The 20,549-nt window shown below is 38.8% G+C and overlaps 1 protein-coding gene across 4 annotated transcripts in view; it reads right to left on the reverse strand.

Annotated features, from left to right (window-relative positions):
• The window catches only part of ZBBX (zinc finger B-box domain containing), an 80,345-nt gene that overhangs the window by 9,608 nt on the left and 50,188 nt on the right, over window positions 1–20,549 (reverse strand). For 3 of the 4 annotated variants that reach the window (XM_019503243.1, XM_019503242.1, XM_019503245.1), the window contains 10 exons: window positions 18,588–18,708; window positions 17,849–17,976; window positions 17,498–17,601; window positions 17,069–17,148; window positions 14,601–14,770; window positions 12,423–12,733; window positions 11,375–11,534; window positions 10,101–10,265; window positions 3,154–3,402; window positions 1,739–1,877 (listed from right to left, as the gene is read on the reverse strand). In XM_019503243.1, coding sequence (XP_019358788.1) covers window positions 1,739–1,877; window positions 3,154–3,402; window positions 10,101–10,265; window positions 11,375–11,534; window positions 12,423–12,733; window positions 14,601–14,770; window positions 17,069–17,148; window positions 17,498–17,601; window positions 17,849–17,976; window positions 18,588–18,708 — 1,627 coding nt within the window. The remainder of the gene's footprint in view (window positions 1–1,738; window positions 1,878–3,153; window positions 3,403–10,100; window positions 10,266–11,374; window positions 11,535–12,422; window positions 12,734–14,600; window positions 14,771–17,068; window positions 17,149–17,497; window positions 17,602–17,848; window positions 17,977–18,587; window positions 18,709–20,549) is intronic. The other variant, XM_019503244.1, reaches the window with a different exon arrangement.

Genomic DNA, 20,549 nt, shown 5'->3' on the forward strand with positions numbered 1-20,549 from the left:
ACATCTATTTTCAGCCTTGGGAATGGGGTTTAACCTGTAGCTGTAAACCTACAAACTTAAGGGATGTACCTTAGATACATTTTCCCTTAAACTTCATTCTAATAAGGGAGACTAAGTGGGTGAATCAAAATAGGGTGATTAAAATGGAACTCTATTTTTGGGCACAAATTTGGAATAACATTTGAGTCACGCTCCCATTCTGAAATTGAAACTGAGGCCCTAACATTTGATATCCTATCTCCCCAGTCTACCTAGCTGAAGCAGCTGCCACACAGAAGTTTTCATTAAGAAACACAGAAGAGAGGATAAAAACATCAAGGGTTCAAAGGGAGAGACTATACCCAGTGTTATAGTTAGGTGAGTGTATTGGTAATGGTTTTGATCCATCAGAAATTGTAAATATTACATCAGGTGGATGTACAGCAACGTGAAAGCAAACATCCTGCAGATTGAAATATTTTTTTTCTACCTAAACAAGACAAAATGGAGGAGCAGGTGACTATTCTAAATGTTGATTAAGGTATTCAGAACTCCCCAAACTAGAACTAAACCTTCATCCTCCATCCTTTAAGTACAAAGTAGTAGTCTCATTAGATACCTTTCCCTCAGCTGGACTGAAATTTCCCATATTACTCCAAGACAGAAAATATTCAATTTCTTGACATAGTACCCACTCAGGAATAACCAATGGAAACAGAACTATGTGGAATAACCTGTTGAAACAATCTGTCTGATTTAGCTCCCTCTTGGTTAACTAAATGACAACATATGGGTGTGCTCACATAGAGCAGTATGGCAAATCTCAGAATTAAGGAACAGTCTTTTGGGATAGCAGTTGTCAATGCATGTGGCAATGAGAAAGAGGTTGTAACCGGAAGCCAATATATGGGATAAAAGACTCCACTCAAATGTGTGCCAAGAGTGGAATTAACAGATGGACAAATACTTACAGAACTTCATTCACATGGCTACAGGCACAAAATAAGGGATCTCAAGTTATAAATGAGAAAGCAAAAAAAGCAAACATTTTTAAACGATAGTATTATATCATCATACAATTTTTTTCAGACATCAAACAGTGACTGAGAAGGTGGGAACATCAACACTGCTTTAAGCCTCTAACATTGCAGAGTTTAACACTAAGACATCTTTGTACAGTATATGAAAACTACCATTTTTCAATAAAAGGAACAAAAAAATGAAATAATGAAATTAAGAAGTTATGTTAAGAAAACATTAACAACATAGATTAGATTTCAAATCATGAGATGCAAGTTACATTGCATTGTCTTGAACTTTCATATTTAACAATTCTTACAATTTTGCTCCTATCAAACAAATGTCTTTCCAACCAAAAGGGAGAGCAGTGAATAGCACAGAAATTACTGGGCTAATTTACACAATAATATTTTTACATCTCTGCTATTCCCAGCCAATTCATTACTAATAATTTGAATATCTTTTTAATTCTAATAGATGAATTCCTACACTTTCATCTATTCATGTTACATGGTTTAATGAAGTGTTATACAGTGTAACTGAAAAATGTTAGGGAGTTTTGTTTTTTTGCAAAAAATGTCATCGGTACAGTAGGTCACAGATGACACGCATTATACATTATACTTGGCATGTAAAATACAACAGAAAACTAAGGTTTTAATATACTGTCTTTATGATGTTTGGAATGTCAGATCTTTTAATATAGCCTTAAAAACCATAATCAGCAGGTTTAAATTACCTTAAAGTATCAACTCTACTGTGGTCTTTCAGTTCTAGGTTATTATGGAAATCTGTAATATTTTCACTTATCTTCTTTGAATGTCTGCTGGAAGCTGATAAGTCTTCAGAGGTTAAGCGGCAAAGTTTTTCCTGCGGATCTGAAATATTTTGCATCATTTTAAATAACGCATATAACAGAAATACAGAATCTAATATATAAAGTTTCTAAGAAGTTTCATAGAACAGCACTGTCCTACCAGCTAAGTCACTGTGCTGCTTTTCTCTTCCCCAATCTCCTGCTCAGCTTTCTGCTCCCAGACCAAGCTGCTGCTTTGCTTTCTGCTGCCTGCCCTATCTGCCACTGTGCTGCCTGTCTCCTCCGCAATTTGCTGCGTGCCACAAACAAAGGCTGCCCAAGCTACCTGTGGCACTTTGTGTTGGCCACCCCTGCTTTAAACAAATCCCCCTAGATACTGGCCATCAGCTAGCAGGACTAATAAGATTCCTCTCATCTGAAAGGTTAATTATGCTTCCAATGCAAGAACCAGGAAGCAGGCAGCTGCTGAAAGAACTCATCCCTGGTAGAAGCACTCAGCATATCCTGTGAGATTTCTGTAACAGAAGCATAGAAGGTAAGAGGTTCAACAAGCAAGAGTGCTCTAAAACCTGTTTCTACAAAGCTGGGATGTTATTGTCTGGTCTACATCTTGTTTAGCCACAAAAACAGAGCATGGCATACCCTAGAATAGGATGCTCAACCCCTGGCCTGCAGGGCTCTCCACAGGTCTGGAAACTGGGTGGTATGGGAGCTCTCCTGCTGCCAGATTTCCAGAACCATGAGGAACTCGGGTCTACGCACTGAATGCAGTGCCCAATTCCAGTGCACAGGGCTGGGCGGAGGCAGCATCAGACTCCAGGGCTCAATCCTGGTGTTGGGGACAGAATGGGACAGTGACAAGCCCCTGGACCTAATCCTGGCATGCCAGGGATCAGGAGGGGGCTGTGCAGGCCCCTGGGAGCCAATCCTGGCATGAAGGGAAGGGAGGCAGTGGTGCTGGACTTCTGGGACACAACCTTAGTGGGAGGGGGCAAGGCCAAGCCCAGCCCCAGCATGTCCTGTCCCCCACCCCAGAGACCCAATTCCTGTGTGCAGGGACCAGGAGGGGGCAGCACCAGGTCCCTGGTGCCAAATCCCACAAGTGGAGCAGGAAGGGGGTAGTGTCGGGCCTCACAGTCTGACTCAGCACATCAACTGGCCCATGCCACTCATCTCGCCTGCAGGGCCAAAAGGCTGAGCACCCCGGTCTAGAAGGATTGGTCTTATAAATACAAACCTAGGACGACTCAAAAAAATATCAAGACATAAACAAGGTATTTGACCTTATGTTACAAATGCTCTAGCATGACATGTAGGTTATCACTTTAACTAAATACCTATATGACTTTGCAATTCTTTTTCCAAACTAGCTAAGGCTTGTTGATCAGCAATATCTTCTAAAAGAGGATCATCTTGTTCAGTTAGATCATCGAACTCAAATTTGGATATTTCAGCAACAACTGTAGACAGCAGCTGACCAGTTGAACTTTTTGGTCTTATCTGAGAACGTGAACTCTGGATAGGACGACTCTTAATCATTCCACAGAGTGGAATATTTGCTGATAAAGGTCTCGGGAAACTAGTCACTGTAATAAAAATAAAAAGCAAATCATGTTTTTTTTCTCAAATTAACCAAATGAAATGAAATGATGAAGTGAAAAAGTTATGAATTATTATTAATTATTCAACACAATATATTTGTCAAATTGTATCTTAAATACTACTATATTTTACTATACTAAAATATAGTAGTATTTAAGATACAATTTGAGGAAAAACTGAGTCCAGGTTACAAACTGTTATACAGGTTTCCTTTGCTTTATGCAAGTTCTGTACGTGCAAATTCGCTCTTATGAGATGATCCTTTTTATTCCAAAAATTCGTTGTGTGTGAAGTAAATTCACTCTTATGCTATTGGTGTGGTGGAAGCCCACAGTCAGCTGCTTTGTGTGGTGCATTGTGGGAGTGACATGCACCAAAATATAGTCTCCTGTGTGAATCTGTGCTCCTTGTTCATTGCTGGCAACATGCGTTTCTGTAGTTGCCATTCCCATTATAATCGTACACTGTGCTTGTGTGTACCGTTTGCTGTTGGCGAGTACCAAAACTGTCTTGTAAAAGTGGTAGAAATGGGTCTGGAGGTCAGCACAGTCGAGGTCTTGGAACATATCCCTATTTGTTACACTGTAAACTGGGTTCCTTTTATATGAATTCGAGTTGTGTCGTTTTCCAGGAACACATGTCTAGCATAAAGCAAGGGAAACCTGTACCTGCATTCAGCCTGGCATAATTTTTCTTTAAGTAAATCTCTCCAGTTTTGACACTTATGAAAACATGAATAATAAAATAAATGAGAGTTTCACATGTTTTGTACTGAATTCAAAATGGATAGTTTTGAATCTGCCAAGTGATTTTTTTTTTTTTAAAAGAATGAAGATGTCAAATTGCCTGCCCAGCACGAGAGAAACAAACAGTATGAGTTATGTGCCTGGGGAAGGCAGTGGCTGAGACAGACAAGAGTAACTCACGAGAACACCATGGATGGAGCTGAATTACTTAACTACACCTTCTCTCTCTTTTTTACAGTCTATGCAATTATAATTTAGTATTTGAATTACATTAGCTATTGGAGAACCAGACTAAGATGCAGACTGCACTGGACTAGGTAGAAGTACGTAGCCATAAACTCTCCAGGGCAGGAGTTTTATCTAACTAGACAAGACAAACAAAAGAAGTGGTGGGAGAAATGAGGCACAGAGCAGTGCAGTGACTTACTAAGGTCAGAGTTTGTGGGATATGCAACGTAAAAAGTCTCAACTCAAAAGTTAGCTTTGTTATTTGTATGAGAAAGACGGCTTGAAGACACAGGATGTAATAGTCTATTCTTTTTTTATTATAGGGGAAGTTTTAAATATTATAAATTCAGACTTGCCACAAACAGTGGTGACAAGTTCTTACTTGTTTAACTTTTCAGATGTTTAGGATACATATACGCGTTTGCCTCACCAACCGCTGGGGTTAGGTTCCTGAAAGTTCCCATGGTTGGCAAAACTATGGTTGGCAAGACAAAAGGCTTATGGGGAAAATGGCAGGTGGCAGGCTGATGGGCAGCCACAGAAAACTGTGTTTACTCAAAACCGTACACCGTAGTAGCCAAAATGGTATACAGAATATTAAGTGTGCATACTCAAAATTGTGGTTGGTAAAACCATGGTTGGCAAGGGAAACCTGTACTTTCATAAACAGGCAACTGGAAAATGGAAATTTTATGACAGAAAACTTGTAAGTAGTTAAAAAATGACTTCAGGTATCCACAATAGTCACCGTTTTCAAAGGATGATATTAGGCATCCAACTCCCATGGGGGGAAAAAGAAAAATCAACAAAAATAAGCTCTTTATAACAACAGTGTTATAAAATTTGTCCTCCTTGAGATTTTGTAATATGCACAGCACAGATATGAAGCTGAAGCTCTGACTAAATTTAATCACAATTTTTTAGCATGCTACCCTGGAAACATTTTCATAACTATCTTTATGCAAAAATAATGAAACTATGAGTATTTAAAAGTGTATGTATTAAATAAGAATTTCGGATGAGTAAAGTGAATAGGGTTTGGCCATGGAAGATTTATTATCAGAATGTATTGTAATAAAGAAATGTATTTTGCTGTTATTACAAAAGATATCCTAAAAGGCCTTGGGGTTCTCTGTCTGCTACACATCTTCAGAACTGCAGCTTTAATTCAATGAGGAATTGAAGGTCACTGAGCGAGACTTTGACTCGCTCAGGGAACTCATGGCTAGGAAGTTAGGAACCCCTGGGAAGCCAGTCTGAGGGAGGAGAGGAGTCCAGGAGACCAGGCTGTACTATAAAGAAACCTTACTGAGAGTGCAGGAACAAACCATCCCGATGTGCAGGAAGACTAGCAATTATGGCAGAAGACCAGCTTGGCTTAGCAGGGAACTCTTCAGTAAATTAAACCACAAAAAGGAAGTCTTATAATAAGTCGAAACTTGGACAAACAACCAGGAAAGAGTATCAGAGTACTACTTGGGCATGCAGTGATAAAGTCAGGAAAGCCAAAGCGCAGTTAGAATTACAGCTAGCAAGGGATGTGAAGGGGAACAAGAAGAGTTTCTACAAGTACATCAGTAACAAGAGGAAGGTCAAGGAAAGTGTGGGTCCGTTACTGAATGGGGGAGGCAACCTTGCGACAGAGGATGCAGAAAAGGTTGAAGTGCTCAATGTTTTTCACCTCAGTCTTCACAGGCAAGGTCAGCTCCTAGACTACTGCATCTGGCAGCACAGTTTGGGGACGAGGTAAACAGCCAGCAGTGGCAAAAGAACACGTTAGAGACTATTTAGAAAAGCTGAAAATGTACAAGTCTATGGGGCCGGACAGGATGCACACAAGGGTGCTCAAGATGCGACTGTGGAGCCGCTAGCTATCATCTTTGAAAACTCATGGCAATATGGAGAGGTCCCAGATGACTGGAAAAGGGCAAACTTAGTGCCCATATTTAAGAAAGGGGAAAAGGGGGGTCCAGAAAACTGCAGACCAGTCAATCTCACCTCAGTCCCTGTAAAAAAAAGGCACAGAGCAGATCCTCAAGGAATCTATTTTTAAGCACTTGGAGGAGAAGGTGGTGGTTAGGAACAGTCAGCATGGATTCCCCAAGGGTAAGTCATGCCTGAGCAACCTGATTGCCTTCTATGATGAGATGACTGGCTCTGTGGATATGAGGAGACCAGTGGATGTGGTGTACCTTGATTTTAGCAAGGCTTTTGATACAGTCTCTCACAACATTCTCGCAGGCAAGCTAAGGAAGTATGGGGTAGGTGAATGGACCATAAGGTGCAGAGAAAACTGGCTGAAGCATCAGACTTAGAGGGCAGTAATTAATGGTTCTGTGTCTAGTTAGCAGCTGGTATCAAGTGGAGTGTTCCAGGGGTTGATCCTGGAGCCGGTTTTGTTCAGTATCTTCATCAATGACCGGGAAGATGGCAGAGTGCGCCCTCAGCAGATCTGAAGATGACACCTGTAGGGAAGTAGTAGATATGCTGGAGACTATGGCTAGGATTCACAGTGACCTAGACAAATTGGAGGATTGGACCAAAAGTAATCTCATTCAACAAGGAAGAGTGCAAAGTCCTGCACTTGGGATGGAACAATCCCATGCCCCAGTACAGGCTGGGGACTGACTGGCTGGGCAGCAGCTCTGCGGAAAAGGACCTGCGGGTTACAGTGGATAATAAGATGACTATGTACCAAAAGTGTTACCTTGTTGCCAAGAAGACTAACAGCATACTGGGCTGCCTTGGTAGGAAAGTTGCCAGTAAGTCAAGGAAAGTTATTATTCCCCTCTATTCAGCACTGGCGAGGCCACATCTGGAGTACTGTATTCAGTTTTGGGCCCACCACTACAGAAAGGATGTGGACAAATTGGAGAGAGTCCAGCAGAGGCACAGTTGTCCCTAGGGTACAGCAAATGGGGGTGACCGCCCTAGGCCCCATGCTATGGGTGGGCCCTGCAGAGTCGGGCAGAGTGGCTGCAGCCCCTCCCGCAGGGACTGGCAGCTCAGCCCTGCACCACGAAAGCAGCACAGAGCCTCCACCCCCTCCCCCCAGTACTTTGCAGGGTACCATGGCCCCATGCAGCATTAAGGGGGCCCTGTACAGACTGATTTGCCCTGGGCCCCACATCCTCCTAAGGTCGGCTCTAATGGTTTGGGGGCTGGAGCACATGACTTATGAGGAGAGGCTGAGGGAACTGGGCTTATTTAGTCTAGAGAAGAGAAGACAGAGGGGATTTAATGGCAGCCTTCAACTACCTGAAGGATTTGAAACAGGATGGATCTAGACCGGGGCAGGCAAAATGCAGCCCGCAGGATGGCCCGCTAGGCCATTCTATCCAGCCTGCAGGACCCCTAAAAAATTTAGAAAATGAATTTTTATCTGCCCCTGGCTGCCTGTCATGCAGCCCTCGATGGCTTGCCAAAACTCAGTAAGCGGCCCTCTGCCCAAAATAATTGCCTGCCCCTGATCTAGACTATTCTCAGTGGTGACAGATGATAGAACAAGGAGTAATGGGCTAAAGTTGCAGCAAGGGAAGTTTAGCTTAGGTATTAGAAAGAATTTTCTCACTAGGAGGGTGGTAAAACACTGGAACAGGTTACCTAGAGAGATTGTGGACTCTCCATCCTTGGAGGTATTTAAGACCCGGCTAGATAAAGCCTTGGTTGGTATGATCTAGTTGGGTTTGGTCCTGCTTTGAGCAGATGGTTGGACTAGAGGACTTCCTAAGGTACCTTCCAACCCAAACTTTCTATGATTCTGGTGTCACAGGAATCAACTACAAAAGGCAGTACTTTTGAAATCAGTTAGTCCATATTTCGCATAGCACCAGTTTCTGAATTACAGTTTCTTTAAATTAAAAATTAAACTTTGTATATTGCTGCTACTCCCTGTCATGCAAATTCCAAAAGCTCACATCATAATCTGCTCCCTACCTACACATAGAGAGGAAAATGGTACCTTTTAGGATAAATATCTCACTGATCTGTGGCACATGAATGGTATAAACTTATACAATAAACAATTTCATCTCTTATGTGCAAGCTAGCTGAAGTTACTGAAGTAACAGTAAAAATTTGGTGTTTCAGATAAGGGCTTGTATTGTTTAGAAACAAATATAAAAATCTGCCTCTTAAAAATATATATATATTTTTAGGTGCCAGAGTTCCTGCACAGGCATTTTTCTTTGAACAAAAGCAACTTCAATTCATCAGTTTGTAAAGCTTCTACAAGGGAGCAGCCAATGCACTACAAGCCATTACAGGCTTCTGAAGCTTATAAAAATGCCTACATTAAGCATGCAGTGGATTTATGCGCAATTAAAACAACAATAATTTTTTTTTAAACAGTAAAGAAAACATAAATTTCTTCTGCCAGAATCAAGGGAAAACAGTAAGTATAAACAGTTACAAGCTGTGTGGTAAAAGGACTAACATACCAGATAGCTTTCTAGCCTGCCTGTTTCATAAGGAATGTTATAAGAACAATTACACTGGTTATATTTATGAGAGATTTTTGTATCAACTACATTAAAGTGATTCCAAAACTATAATAAACATTCTTAATGATACAAATAAAATGGCAATTACTCATACACACAGCTCACTAAAACGATCTTGAAACTTTAAGCATTTGTCATAAGCATTCAGATTTTCAACATCCATGATGACGGCAGTTAAAAATGTAAATTACCGTGGAACTTGATTATTAAGTTGTGTAGTTCTCCATCTCGGAACACAGCAAACTTCAGGTAGGGTAAAGCCTACATTTAGTTTTCCTCGAATATCTTTACCACTCTCTCTCATTAGTTTGTTTTATATGTTTGGTCAACGGTATGATTCACATTCTTTGGATACTTGCGGTCACACAAACTGTTGCAGCAAAGCATTTGCAAATGCATTCATGCATGCTATAAGCTAATGGCAACCATAGATCACCAACTGCTTCTGGGTCAGATTCAATTCCCAGTGAGACATCAAGAGCAAATTTTCAACTCATAAAGCTTATTATTGCATATACTGTTAAATGCTTAGTAAGTCCAAAGAAAAAAAATAAGCCAAAATTACTGACTCTAGACAATGGTGTGCTCTGTATAAATGCCAGAACCGATTGTCTGGAGGCTACAGTTCCATTTAAACCATGTTATGGCGCTGGGATCTGCTGTGGGATTTGCCTGATGCACCCGAACAGTAGGCTCAGAGCAAACAAACCTTAAATACCAACAAAACTTATGCAGCTGCTACCTGTTCACTGCTGAGCTATGTGCAGCACCACCATAAACGTTGAAAGCAAGATCTTTGGGGGCAGTCTGAAGAAAACATTTGTTGATTTGTGAATCTTTTTCCACTTAAACTTTGTATGCAATATTCAATGAGAAAGAACAAATCAAAGCTGGGGTTTTGGGGCTTGTGTACTACCTCATGGAGCATCTGAAAGGGCCACAGTTATTTCTCCAATATTTAGATCTTACTTAAATTTACTACAGCGTAAAACTTTAGAAAATATTTTTAAGATTTAAAAAAAAATAGCAGAGAGAAATAAAAAACCAAAATGAATTACAATGTATAAATTACAGATCTAATATCCTAATCCAGGACATCACTTGAAGCCAGCATGGCTACTGACACACTTAAAGACAGTCAGTTGAATACATCACCTGCTGAAATGCGGCTTCAACAATATATTATCTCGTTGAAACAGTTCTTACCAACAGGTGATCTATACACTGATCTCTGCAGAGAAGTTCTAGCATGCGCGTTTCGTTGTCCCAAACCACTTGATGGTCTGCTCAGTTCACTTTGCCATATGCCCTGTACTATGGACTCTTCAGCATGTTCACTTAAGCTACGCATTCTGACCCACTGTTCAGCTCCTGCAATTAAAATTGCTATGGGTCATACACAGAGGCAGGAAACTATACACACATTCTACACATTAATTTTCTCTAAGATTGTGGTTGCTGCCCAGAAAAAACAAACAGTACTATCACTAAAAGTGTCACACAATATATATCCCTTTAAAATGATAAGCAAATAATTCATTACATGATTTTTATCTTACATTTAACTTTATGTTCTACATTTTATAAATACATACCTATGAGTTATTTACAAGTCACCTCACAGAGAGCTTAATATAAAACATTTAAAACAATAAAAATGACAACTTAAAGTAAAAAAGCTAAATCAAAATTTAATACAAGGAAAATGCAACTGAGGTCCAAATGCTCATGTGATTTCAACAGTTATAAATCTGTAAAGTCTATGGTGGTGTAATTTACTACTTGAAGCAGGAAGCCAGCATATACTTCCTCACTCAGTTAGTTGCTTTTCTTAGTGTGACAGCTGCACCAATTTATAGCATCCTGGGCTAGGGACAGAAATTATACAAACAGGTAAAAGTAATCTGAAACTGGTTCAAATCTGTAACACAACAGAAGTTCAGTGTACATGAACTCAAAATGGCCAAAACCAGTTTAAGATAAAGTTAGTTGGAATTAGCCTCAGACTTAACTGAATTAAGGTAAATCGGTTACTGAACTTCTGTCCCAGGTCCCCTCCAGATTCAAGTTCACTCACACTCCCCCAGCATCTCACAATGCTTTGCACCTTCCTTGAAGAGTGGATGGACTAGCTTTGGCTCAAGCTGCCTGCTCCAGCTGAGCACGGAGGTGTGCTCTAGTGCCCCCCAGCGTGAGCCACTGCAGGCATATGGCCACATTTCAGGAAGCAAAAGTGAATGTCTGTTCACTTGGTTACCAGTTCAATCTATGCATTTTAAACTAATCTGTGAAGACTGAATCAATTCAGCCTCAGGCTTTTTGCCTATCTGCATATAATGCTGACTTGCAAATGACAAAACTGAACCTAGGAAAAGCTTAAATAAGGAGGGTAATGCTTTTTACTATTTAAAGTCCATATAGACTAGCATATGTACTCAATAAGTGACATAGTGGTGGAGGGTTTTACTTCTCACTATTACCTGAAAATGAAATGTTATCTGTAGGGCTGGAATCAGAGCACAACGATGGAAGTGATTCAGGTGTTACTTGCTTAGAATTTGCACCCAAACTAAAAAAAATCTCAAGTCCCTGGTACTGGGTAGAAACAGGTTTTTCTCTTCGGGCTACTTCCTGTAACAACTTGAATAGAAGACAAAATATTAATAAAAAACAGCTAAAGGCTACATGTACCATGTCATGCCAAGTTAAATGTTAATAGAATGTTGCTTCATAAAACTTAAAATAAAAATAGCATCTCTTTCCTGATGTTTATATCTTTATGCACTGAATATCAGAAACCTATATTACTTATTAGTAGCCCAAATGCTCAGTGTATTGCATCAACTAATCTTCACCCTTCTGTCAAGCATTCAGCTTTGGAATTATTAAAAGGCAAATCATGATTATGTGCCTGGCTGCACACAAAATACACTGCATTTATGAAAAGACAGAAGCTAACGAAACCTGCCCTTTAGTTCTAGACTCTCTGAGAGATGCTTGAACATTGAGACTAAAATCGAAGGGTACATAAAACTTGTGACAACCAAATTAAGAGGGAAAGCAAGGTGAGTGACAGGCTGCATACAAATAGCCCTTCTGACCCTGGATTTTGTCATCTCTTTGCTTTATTTTCCTATACCACCACATAGCAAAGTGAAATGACTGATGGGGGGTGGGGAAGGGAGAAGAGGTAGCACGGGGGCAGGGGTGATAGAGGCAGAAGGTAAAAAAGGGGGGTTATGAAAGTACTTTTATTTTCCATATCTGAAAGATCAAAACATGGGGAATCTATCTTCTACCGTTCTCACTAAACGTATACCTAATGACTTCCATACCTTTTAAGTAAGTGACCTTATAACTACATATTCTGCAGTATTTCAAGAAAACCAAGATATCAACAATCAAACCACTCCACCCTACTTTGACAATGTAAAATCTAAAAAAGAAAAAAAAACAAAGAAATATGGCAAGTACATAGAATATTCAACATATTTATTATATTGAGAGATAAGGGATTTAATAGGTTACCACTGAGGACTTTGTAGTTAAAGCCATGCTCTGGTTGTTGGAGAAACTGTTAAATTCCACTGAATCAGCACTGTCATTCAGTGATCTTGACTTGGAGGAAGGTGTCTTTATGGCTAATTTAGGGAGGCCAAAAGACATCTCTGGTGGCATACAAGAGGAAAGAAATCTTCTATCAGTGTTTGTTTTAGTGCCAGCCTTTGCAGTTAAATCTCCTTTGTGAGGAATGCTGAGAACTTCTTCTCCTGTAGCAGAATGATGGCACTCAGTATATATTCCTGCATGGCTTGCTGTAGATGTTTGTCCTGATGAAACTAAAACCAAGAAACAAATGAGCATAAACTGCATCTACAAGCAAACACCGTTTTTCTCAAGGAATTCCAAAAACGAGTATAGTATACAAGGATTTTCCTCTTATAACTAAGCCCTAAAACACCAAACAAGCCACACACACACAAAATCAATCTACCTTCAAAAATGTATAACCCAGTTTTCTAAACTACAGGGTACCCAACTGCTCTATGAACCCAATTGGAACTGCAAAACACTCAGCACCTCAAAAATCAGACTCATAATAACTAATATAATTATCTTGGAATGTATTTAGTCATATTGTACCTTTGACACTCCTAAAATGACAGAAATACAGAATTCTGTACTGAATAATGAAGAATTACAGAGTTCTTCACCTTATAATTTCTTCATTTTTAAAACTGTAATGTTTGCCTGGAAGTAGCTGAATAACTCCAAAGGTAACTTTATATTTTCAATTAAATAAATCTAAAGATAGCTACTTGAAAGTAAAATTTCTTTGAGACTGGTTGCAGTTAAGAATACATACTCTTGAGCTATATCCTTCTCTTGTGTGCAGAACCATAATGATTCTTTTTTTCCCCCCTTTAGACACAGTTATTTGGCTTTTTTCCTTTGCCCCTAAGGGCATATATAGCACACCTCAGAGTCCAATTGGCATTTTCTCTTTCACCTCTTAGCCTTAAAATAAGCAGAAATTTGAACCAAATGCAGAGAAAGAGACTGACTAAGCACATACAAATACAATTTATTTGTTAAAACAGAAAAAATTAATTAAAACCTGAACTATAACTAACCTCAATTACAGCAAAATAGCACAGTAAACTAACCTACTCTTCAGACTGTGGATTAAACACTGTTTTCTGTTCCTAATGTTTATTAGTGGCATCACAAAACAAAGTATCTACACTTTTGCAAGCTTTTTCCCAGCAGACAGATAAGACAATGAAACTGCAAATATACAAACATACTTGGCTCTTAAAAATTGACATATCCACAAATTTTGTGTTGATCAATGAAGGCGAATGAAATTTTTAGTCCAAGGGCTATCCTGAGCTTTTGCACATAGATGTAGACCATTTAAATCATTTTTCTTTATATAACAAAATAGGGGTTGTTAATCTTTAAGCAGCAGTGGGCTGAAATAAGGCAGTTGCGTCATTAAATGCACCTGTACTGCAGTCACTGCTGTCACCCCTTGCCTCTCACTGATGATTCCTGTCACTACTAACTGCAAGTAGCAAAAGAAGACACAGCTGCAGTAACGGGGAACAACTGAGAGAGAGAGCAGACAGGGGTGGGCTGGCAGCAAGCAAAACTATGGAAAAACTGGAGTAGAACAGGAAAGGGGACATACAAGGAGAAAGGATTCTGAGGTGCACCTTCTGTGCCAGCCCTGGTGCACCCATCACCTGCCTCCACTTGCACCTCTACCCCTATGTTTTGTATTTGTGTGTCACAGGCCAGATCCAACCACTTGGTGGGCCAGATCCAACCCACAAGCTGAATGGTTGCAGATCGCTGACCTGGAGGCTTTGGGACACATCCTGAGTTAATCTAAATATATTACTATATAGCTACTCCTGAAATATCACTGATATCCCCATGGACTAGAAAGTCTATGTATTGAAAATGCTGTAAGTTTGTTCTTACATCCATAAAATAGATGCTATATAATCCAAGCATGAGTATACAGAATACTTTTAAAGAAGCAACATTTGTTTCTTTTACACAATATGAGGCTAATATTTAATTGGTTATAACACTACTATAAAAACCATACAAAAATCATCATAAAATACTTTTTATTCCTGAAATAAGGAAATAAAGTGCCAAGAAAGAAAAAATAATAATATCCCCATTATTTACCTTTAGAAATTTGTTCCAAAGGTGCGGTATTTCTGTCCCAAGGAGGTATTAAAAGATCTTTTTTGTCAGCTGTGGAAGGTACATGATCAAATGACTTTCTAGTTATATCAAGAGCTTGGGCTGGTGAAAAGTGTGATACTGTATCCTGTTGGTGTTCAGGTCCCATAGCTCTTTTTATATAAAACAAAGAGAGAAACAGACAGACAGATCGGAAGAAATTTCATAAATAACACATGACCTCCTAAAGATTAACAAATTTAAAACTCAGATTTCTTCTGGAAGTTTATAGGAGTTGCATATATACATATATCAATGACAATACTCTACATACTGTTTTAGATTTTATCATATAAAAAGTGTATTAAAAATATAAAAGTTTTTTACTGATATCTATATTTTATCTGGAAATACCAAGTTACTGATGAGGCTGCTTCTTTAAGATGATACTGCATTCATAAGGTCTATAATTTCTCTGCACGCACATCTGTAACAGGGAACCCTAGCCCTGTTACTAAGAGACAGAGTAGTCCCTTTAAATCCCAAAGCTTCCAGTCACGGCCAGCCGGTCAAGTAAGGGTTAAGGCTCAAGCCCTGCCAGCCGATCAGGTGACAGGAAGAGGAAGGCCAAGATCCTACAAATGGCAAGTGGAGAAGGCCAGAGGGGCAGCAGGGAGGGGGCCTCTCAATGACCATGGTGCTGTGGCTGCAGTCTCTATTGGAAGACTATGCCATGCTGTGAGCCATCCTCATGATCATCTAAAATAAACAGGCATGTTGCCTCTCTGGTTTCTGTATTATTATTTTTCCATTATATGGCCTTAGAAACCTATGTTTTGTGTTGAATGTTAAGACTGGTGGTTTGGGTGAGGCTATTTGGCGAAGAAGGAGGCCTCAGTGGGGGCCCACTGCAGTGTGGGGACCCCAGTGCCAAAGAAGGCACAGTATTTGGGGGTGAGCTGACCCCAGCACCAGACAGGGTGCAGTATTTGAGGGTGAGCAGACCCCAGCACCACAGAGGGTGCAGGAGCCTGAGTGAGTGGGTTTTTTGTTTTTTGTTTTTGTGGGGTTTTTTTTGAGAGCTAGAGCCTGGGAGTCAAACCCTGATTACTGGGGGGTTTTTGACTGACAGGCCTAGCTAGAGAGAAAAGGGGTAGGTCCACAGTGGCTGAGACCCCAACATAAAGAGGAATTTACAAATACCATCTGCAAGGTTTGGGCTACGGTGTAGGAGAGGAACGGAGCCGCAGATAGCGCCCCCTGGCATCGGGGCATACAATGGGCAGCCTCCCGCTTAATTAACAACAATTAATTAACAAGGCATGGCAGGCGAAAAGGCAGGCGGTTGACCCATAACAGGTGGGCAGGGCCACCAGTAGACAGACCCTGAGCAGCCCACCCCCCCCATTACAACATCCCAGTGTGAAAGTACAAAGAGGCTAAAGTCTATACAGAAGCCAAGATTTGTTCACATGCGCTTCTAAACATTAAGAGCAAGATTTAAAGATTCAGGTGTCCAGCTCTCATTCATATGCAATGGCAATTGGGCACTTAATTCTCTCAGGTACTTTTGAAAATCTTGTCTTAACTTTGCATTTTAAGTGCTAGAGAAATACTGTAATAGCATAGAATAACCAACAAAACAACTTTTTTGCTTACTAAGCATTTATTCTAAAAGTTTGACACAGAACATGCACAAATCATAAATACATTATAAAAAATGTATGGGTTAAGTTGGTTGTGCTTGCTATTTACCAGCTTTACAACAAAGCCAATAAAAGACAAGTTTCCCATGTCCTGTAACACTTTCGCAACTCCTTTACTTCAGCAAGATAGGATTGAAATCTTACAACTGCTGTGAAGAATGATTATCAGTCACATTCTTAGAGAACATTCAGGGGATGGCAAGAAGTGAAATGACAGAACTATTAAGTATCTAGCCACCTAACACACATTAACCATTTTTTAAAAATTCAGTTGAGACGATACGCACAGTATGCATGCTTTAAATAAATTAATGCCATGGCTGATGAGATGGCAACCTCCACTAAAGCATAAAATAGAATCCAATCATTTTATATCAACACTAAAGTATTCCCCTACTTCTGTCACAAGAATATCAGCTTTCTGATGCTTTTGCAAACTGCGATTGGTCCTGTAGAAGCAGACCACACAAAGTTAGAACACAGTTAGCAGCATGGACAACCATTATGTTTGTAGCCCTCTAGGAATTTCTCAAATTTTCATATTCAGGAGAAAGAGACTATAATGACTCAATTACGTTTTCTAAGAATGTAATATTTAATCTAAGTAATACAAAAACATAATTTCAACACAAAGGTTAATGACATTTTACTAGGCAGTTCACAGTGAAATATTTGCTCAGCTCTGATGTGTTAATCGTAAGAGCTTGGTTCAATTCCTACAAAACAACATTAACTTAAGAAACCCTAGCAAGTTGTTTTGTTTACCTTTGTTTGTTCCCCGATTTAGTTGATCCAAGTTCCATCACCATAAAGTTGGATGATTCTTCTAAGTCATCCTCATAAGACTAATTTAAAAATAAAAGGATATGGCAAGAATTAATCAACTGACATAACATATACCAGTGTGAATAAAAGCCTGAAAGATTACAGCCACAGTTGTGAAGAAACATTAGACATGTATCTTTAGAGAGTTAAACTTTATGATTGCAAGGATAATAACAATGGTAAAACAAAAAAAACGTTAACTATACTAACAATAACCTAATAGAGGCTATTTAAGTCTAGACATTTTTTCTCTTTAAGTTACCAACTTTAATTTTTAACTGATTAAAATTTGTTTAAAATACAGAAAGTACTTAAATCAAACTATTTAGATTTTATTTTAAGACTCATTATCATTTAGTATATACTCACATTATCAAGTACCTCAATTTTCAAAGAAGATTCAGGGAACTCAGGAACAGTGTCAGATACTTCTGTTCTAAAAAGAGATGTCCAATATTTTTTCATGTCTTCAGCTGGGAAACAGATTTAAAGTAGTACATTCATTCAGAGTGTTTTTTTTCCTTTGGGGGAGGAGTCATTGTTTATTTTAAAAGTTAACCTTTTGCATTTTTTAAATTTTATTATATCCATTTAGTCCCCTTCTCTCTTGACCTTTACTCAAAATGAATTTAGAACAATCTGTATATGCAATGGTAAATATGGATAGGGGAAAGAATTCAAATATTTAATATACTCAGTTAACAAAAACATATAACAAACCTATTAAATCCTCCTCCTCCTCCTCCTTTCTTGCTTCTCCGCCCAAAGCATTGTGAAATTCATTTACCATTGACTGCCCAGGTCTGAATCCATTTACCTGAATACCAGGTTCTTTTTCAATGGGAGTTCTAAATAACAAAATAAAAAGATGATTCAAGTCGTATACAATTACTAACACACCACAGTGTTAAATCAGTGCTGACCCTACCACTTTTACATGCGCTGAATTTAGTGTCTCTTTCTGCAAGGGGCTGATACCCACGAAAGATGCAGAGCCCCTTCCATTTTCACTTCAAGGGCACCCGGACCCGATAGATTCAGTCACAAGAGTTAAAAGAGAATAGTTTTCTGCAATTTATATCATCTAATTGGCCGAAAGCTCGAGGTTTAGGAGCCTCCTTGATTCAAACAGTGCATTCTTAGTAGAATGAGTATCCCAAAAAATGAATTAAACCTCCGCCAAACTTATTTGCAATTAATAATGCCAAATACTAGACCTCATTGAGATTAAATAGGATCTCTTTAAAAACAGTTCTAAAGTAATCATAATGTCAAACATGGGCATCATTATTATTTTATTTGACAACAAACAAATTTTATAGTCATCACATTTAAAATTCTCCAGCATGGCTTTAACATATTAACCAGAACTCTGAAACACTGCTTCAACTAGATCTGATAATAACAAAGTACAAATATTTTTGGATTTTTTATTAATACCCACTGATTCTATCAATACCTTCTGTGTTTTTTAAGCCACAGTTTTTCCATATAGCTCAAGCTGTCTTCTTTGAATTCAATCTGAACAGGTTCTCTTGAAAGCGTAAGATGGGTCTGTACCTCACAAATTCCCATGGATTCTATAAAAGTTTCAAAGGAAATGTCTGCATATCATTCAAGTACATTAACTTTCCCTCCACTTTAATCATAAAATCTGTTTCCAATGAAAAGCACATCAGTAATTTAAACGTCAGTTTAGTCGTCTACATAAAAGTTGCAAATATTACTTTTCTTGTATTATTCAGCTTTTGTTCAATGTATTTTCTTGAATATTTGACCCAAGTGAATTTACAAACTAGCATGAATTGACTGGATTTAACCAAATATCAATATACCTCTTCTGACCAAAGTATTCTACCCTGTCTACTTGTTTAGAAGAGAGAGGATAAATTGAGGATCTAGGCAGAAGTAGATAACTACAACTGTTATGTGGCTTCTTCCACCACTCCTAACCTGAAAGTACATAAATTAGAAATTAAGGCCATGTTTCACACCAATGAAAGAAAAGGAACTAGCTGTTTAGCACTATGACACACTACACAACACTCTGGACATTGATATCACCTCCACTATCATCCGACGATCACGCACTTGGACTCAGGAGACCGCGAAACAGTTACACAAGCCCTAAACCTCCAAACAATTATATACACTCTTACCTTTATGCAATTAAGCCTATGGGATTACTCATAGAAAAATCAGGCATATACACGCACAGAAAGGCAGGGCCCACGAGTCTCCAAAGGAAACCCCAACCACAGAAAAAAGCTATTAGTAGAAGCTCAATATTATTCTGAACCTCTCAAGTGCCAAACCATTCACACTTTAGAAAGAGAACAGAAAACTACCATTCCATATACTAGAAAAGAGATAGATTATCTGGCACATATCCAACTGCGCAAGATTTTATTTTTATTATTAAACTGATCATATCATAGGGAGGATTCAACCTGAAATTTAGAGATTCAGGGGACCTGTGAGGGAGAAAAAGAATGGGCACTAGAATGTAATGCATATAAACCCAAGGCATGTGTTTTGCTTGCCTCGGAGGAAGGCTTTATGCCTTGGGTTTACTAGTTATACTGAGGTCTCAGATGAAAGCTCAAGAGCCAGGATGCAAAGTTATATGACAATAGCCCTTTGAACTTCTAGCAAGTGCCTTTGATCAGAATATCTCAAAACCTTTGGCAACTAAATCTTATTATGTTCATTTTACAGGTTTTACTGAAAAAACAGAGATTAAACAAACTTGCCCAAGTCAGAGAGTCAGGAATAGAACACAGGAATTGTGATAGAAAGCTCATCTTCTGTATTATGAATAGGAAAAAAAGGTCTGCATACTCGGGAACAGAAAGAATACTTCTCTTTGAGGAAAATATATTTACTGTTAAAAAAAATGTTATAGAATATCCATTATCTCCACTAACAGCACCATTAACATAATTAGAGACACTGAAGTTGTCATTTGAAAAATAAATGGAAACTAACTGTAATATTCTATCCCAGTAAAGTGATGCCTCTTACTGGATGAAAATTAAGTTAGAGAAAGAGATTAACCAGTTTTCAGAGTGCTTTGACAGGCAAACAACAACAAAAATTATTAATACTGATTTGGCATGTTTTACCCAATGTGCATTTGAAGATCATCATTGCAGTCATCACTATAACCATATAAAAAAGCCTCCCGTGTAACACTTGCAGCCCATTCCAAAACATTAGGACTTAATAATGTAATATTTTAACAAGCTTTTTAAAATGGTATGACGCAAATGCAACTGCTAGACAGAAAATGTAAGGTGCAGTCATGCAGCCTATTGCAATGACAATACCCAGTGGCTCAGGAAACAGCTGCAACATCAGGTGGTGATCAACATTTGATCAGTCATTTTGATAGTTATAAAAAAAAAAAAAAAAAAAAAAA

The sequence above is a fragment of the Gavialis gangeticus genome, unplaced genomic scaffold (genome assembly GCF_001723915.1).
Source record: "Gavialis gangeticus isolate Ggan-Ray unplaced genomic scaffold, GavGan_comp1, whole genome shotgun sequence".
NCBI lineage: Eukaryota > Metazoa > Chordata > Crocodylia > Gavialidae > Gavialis > Gavialis gangeticus.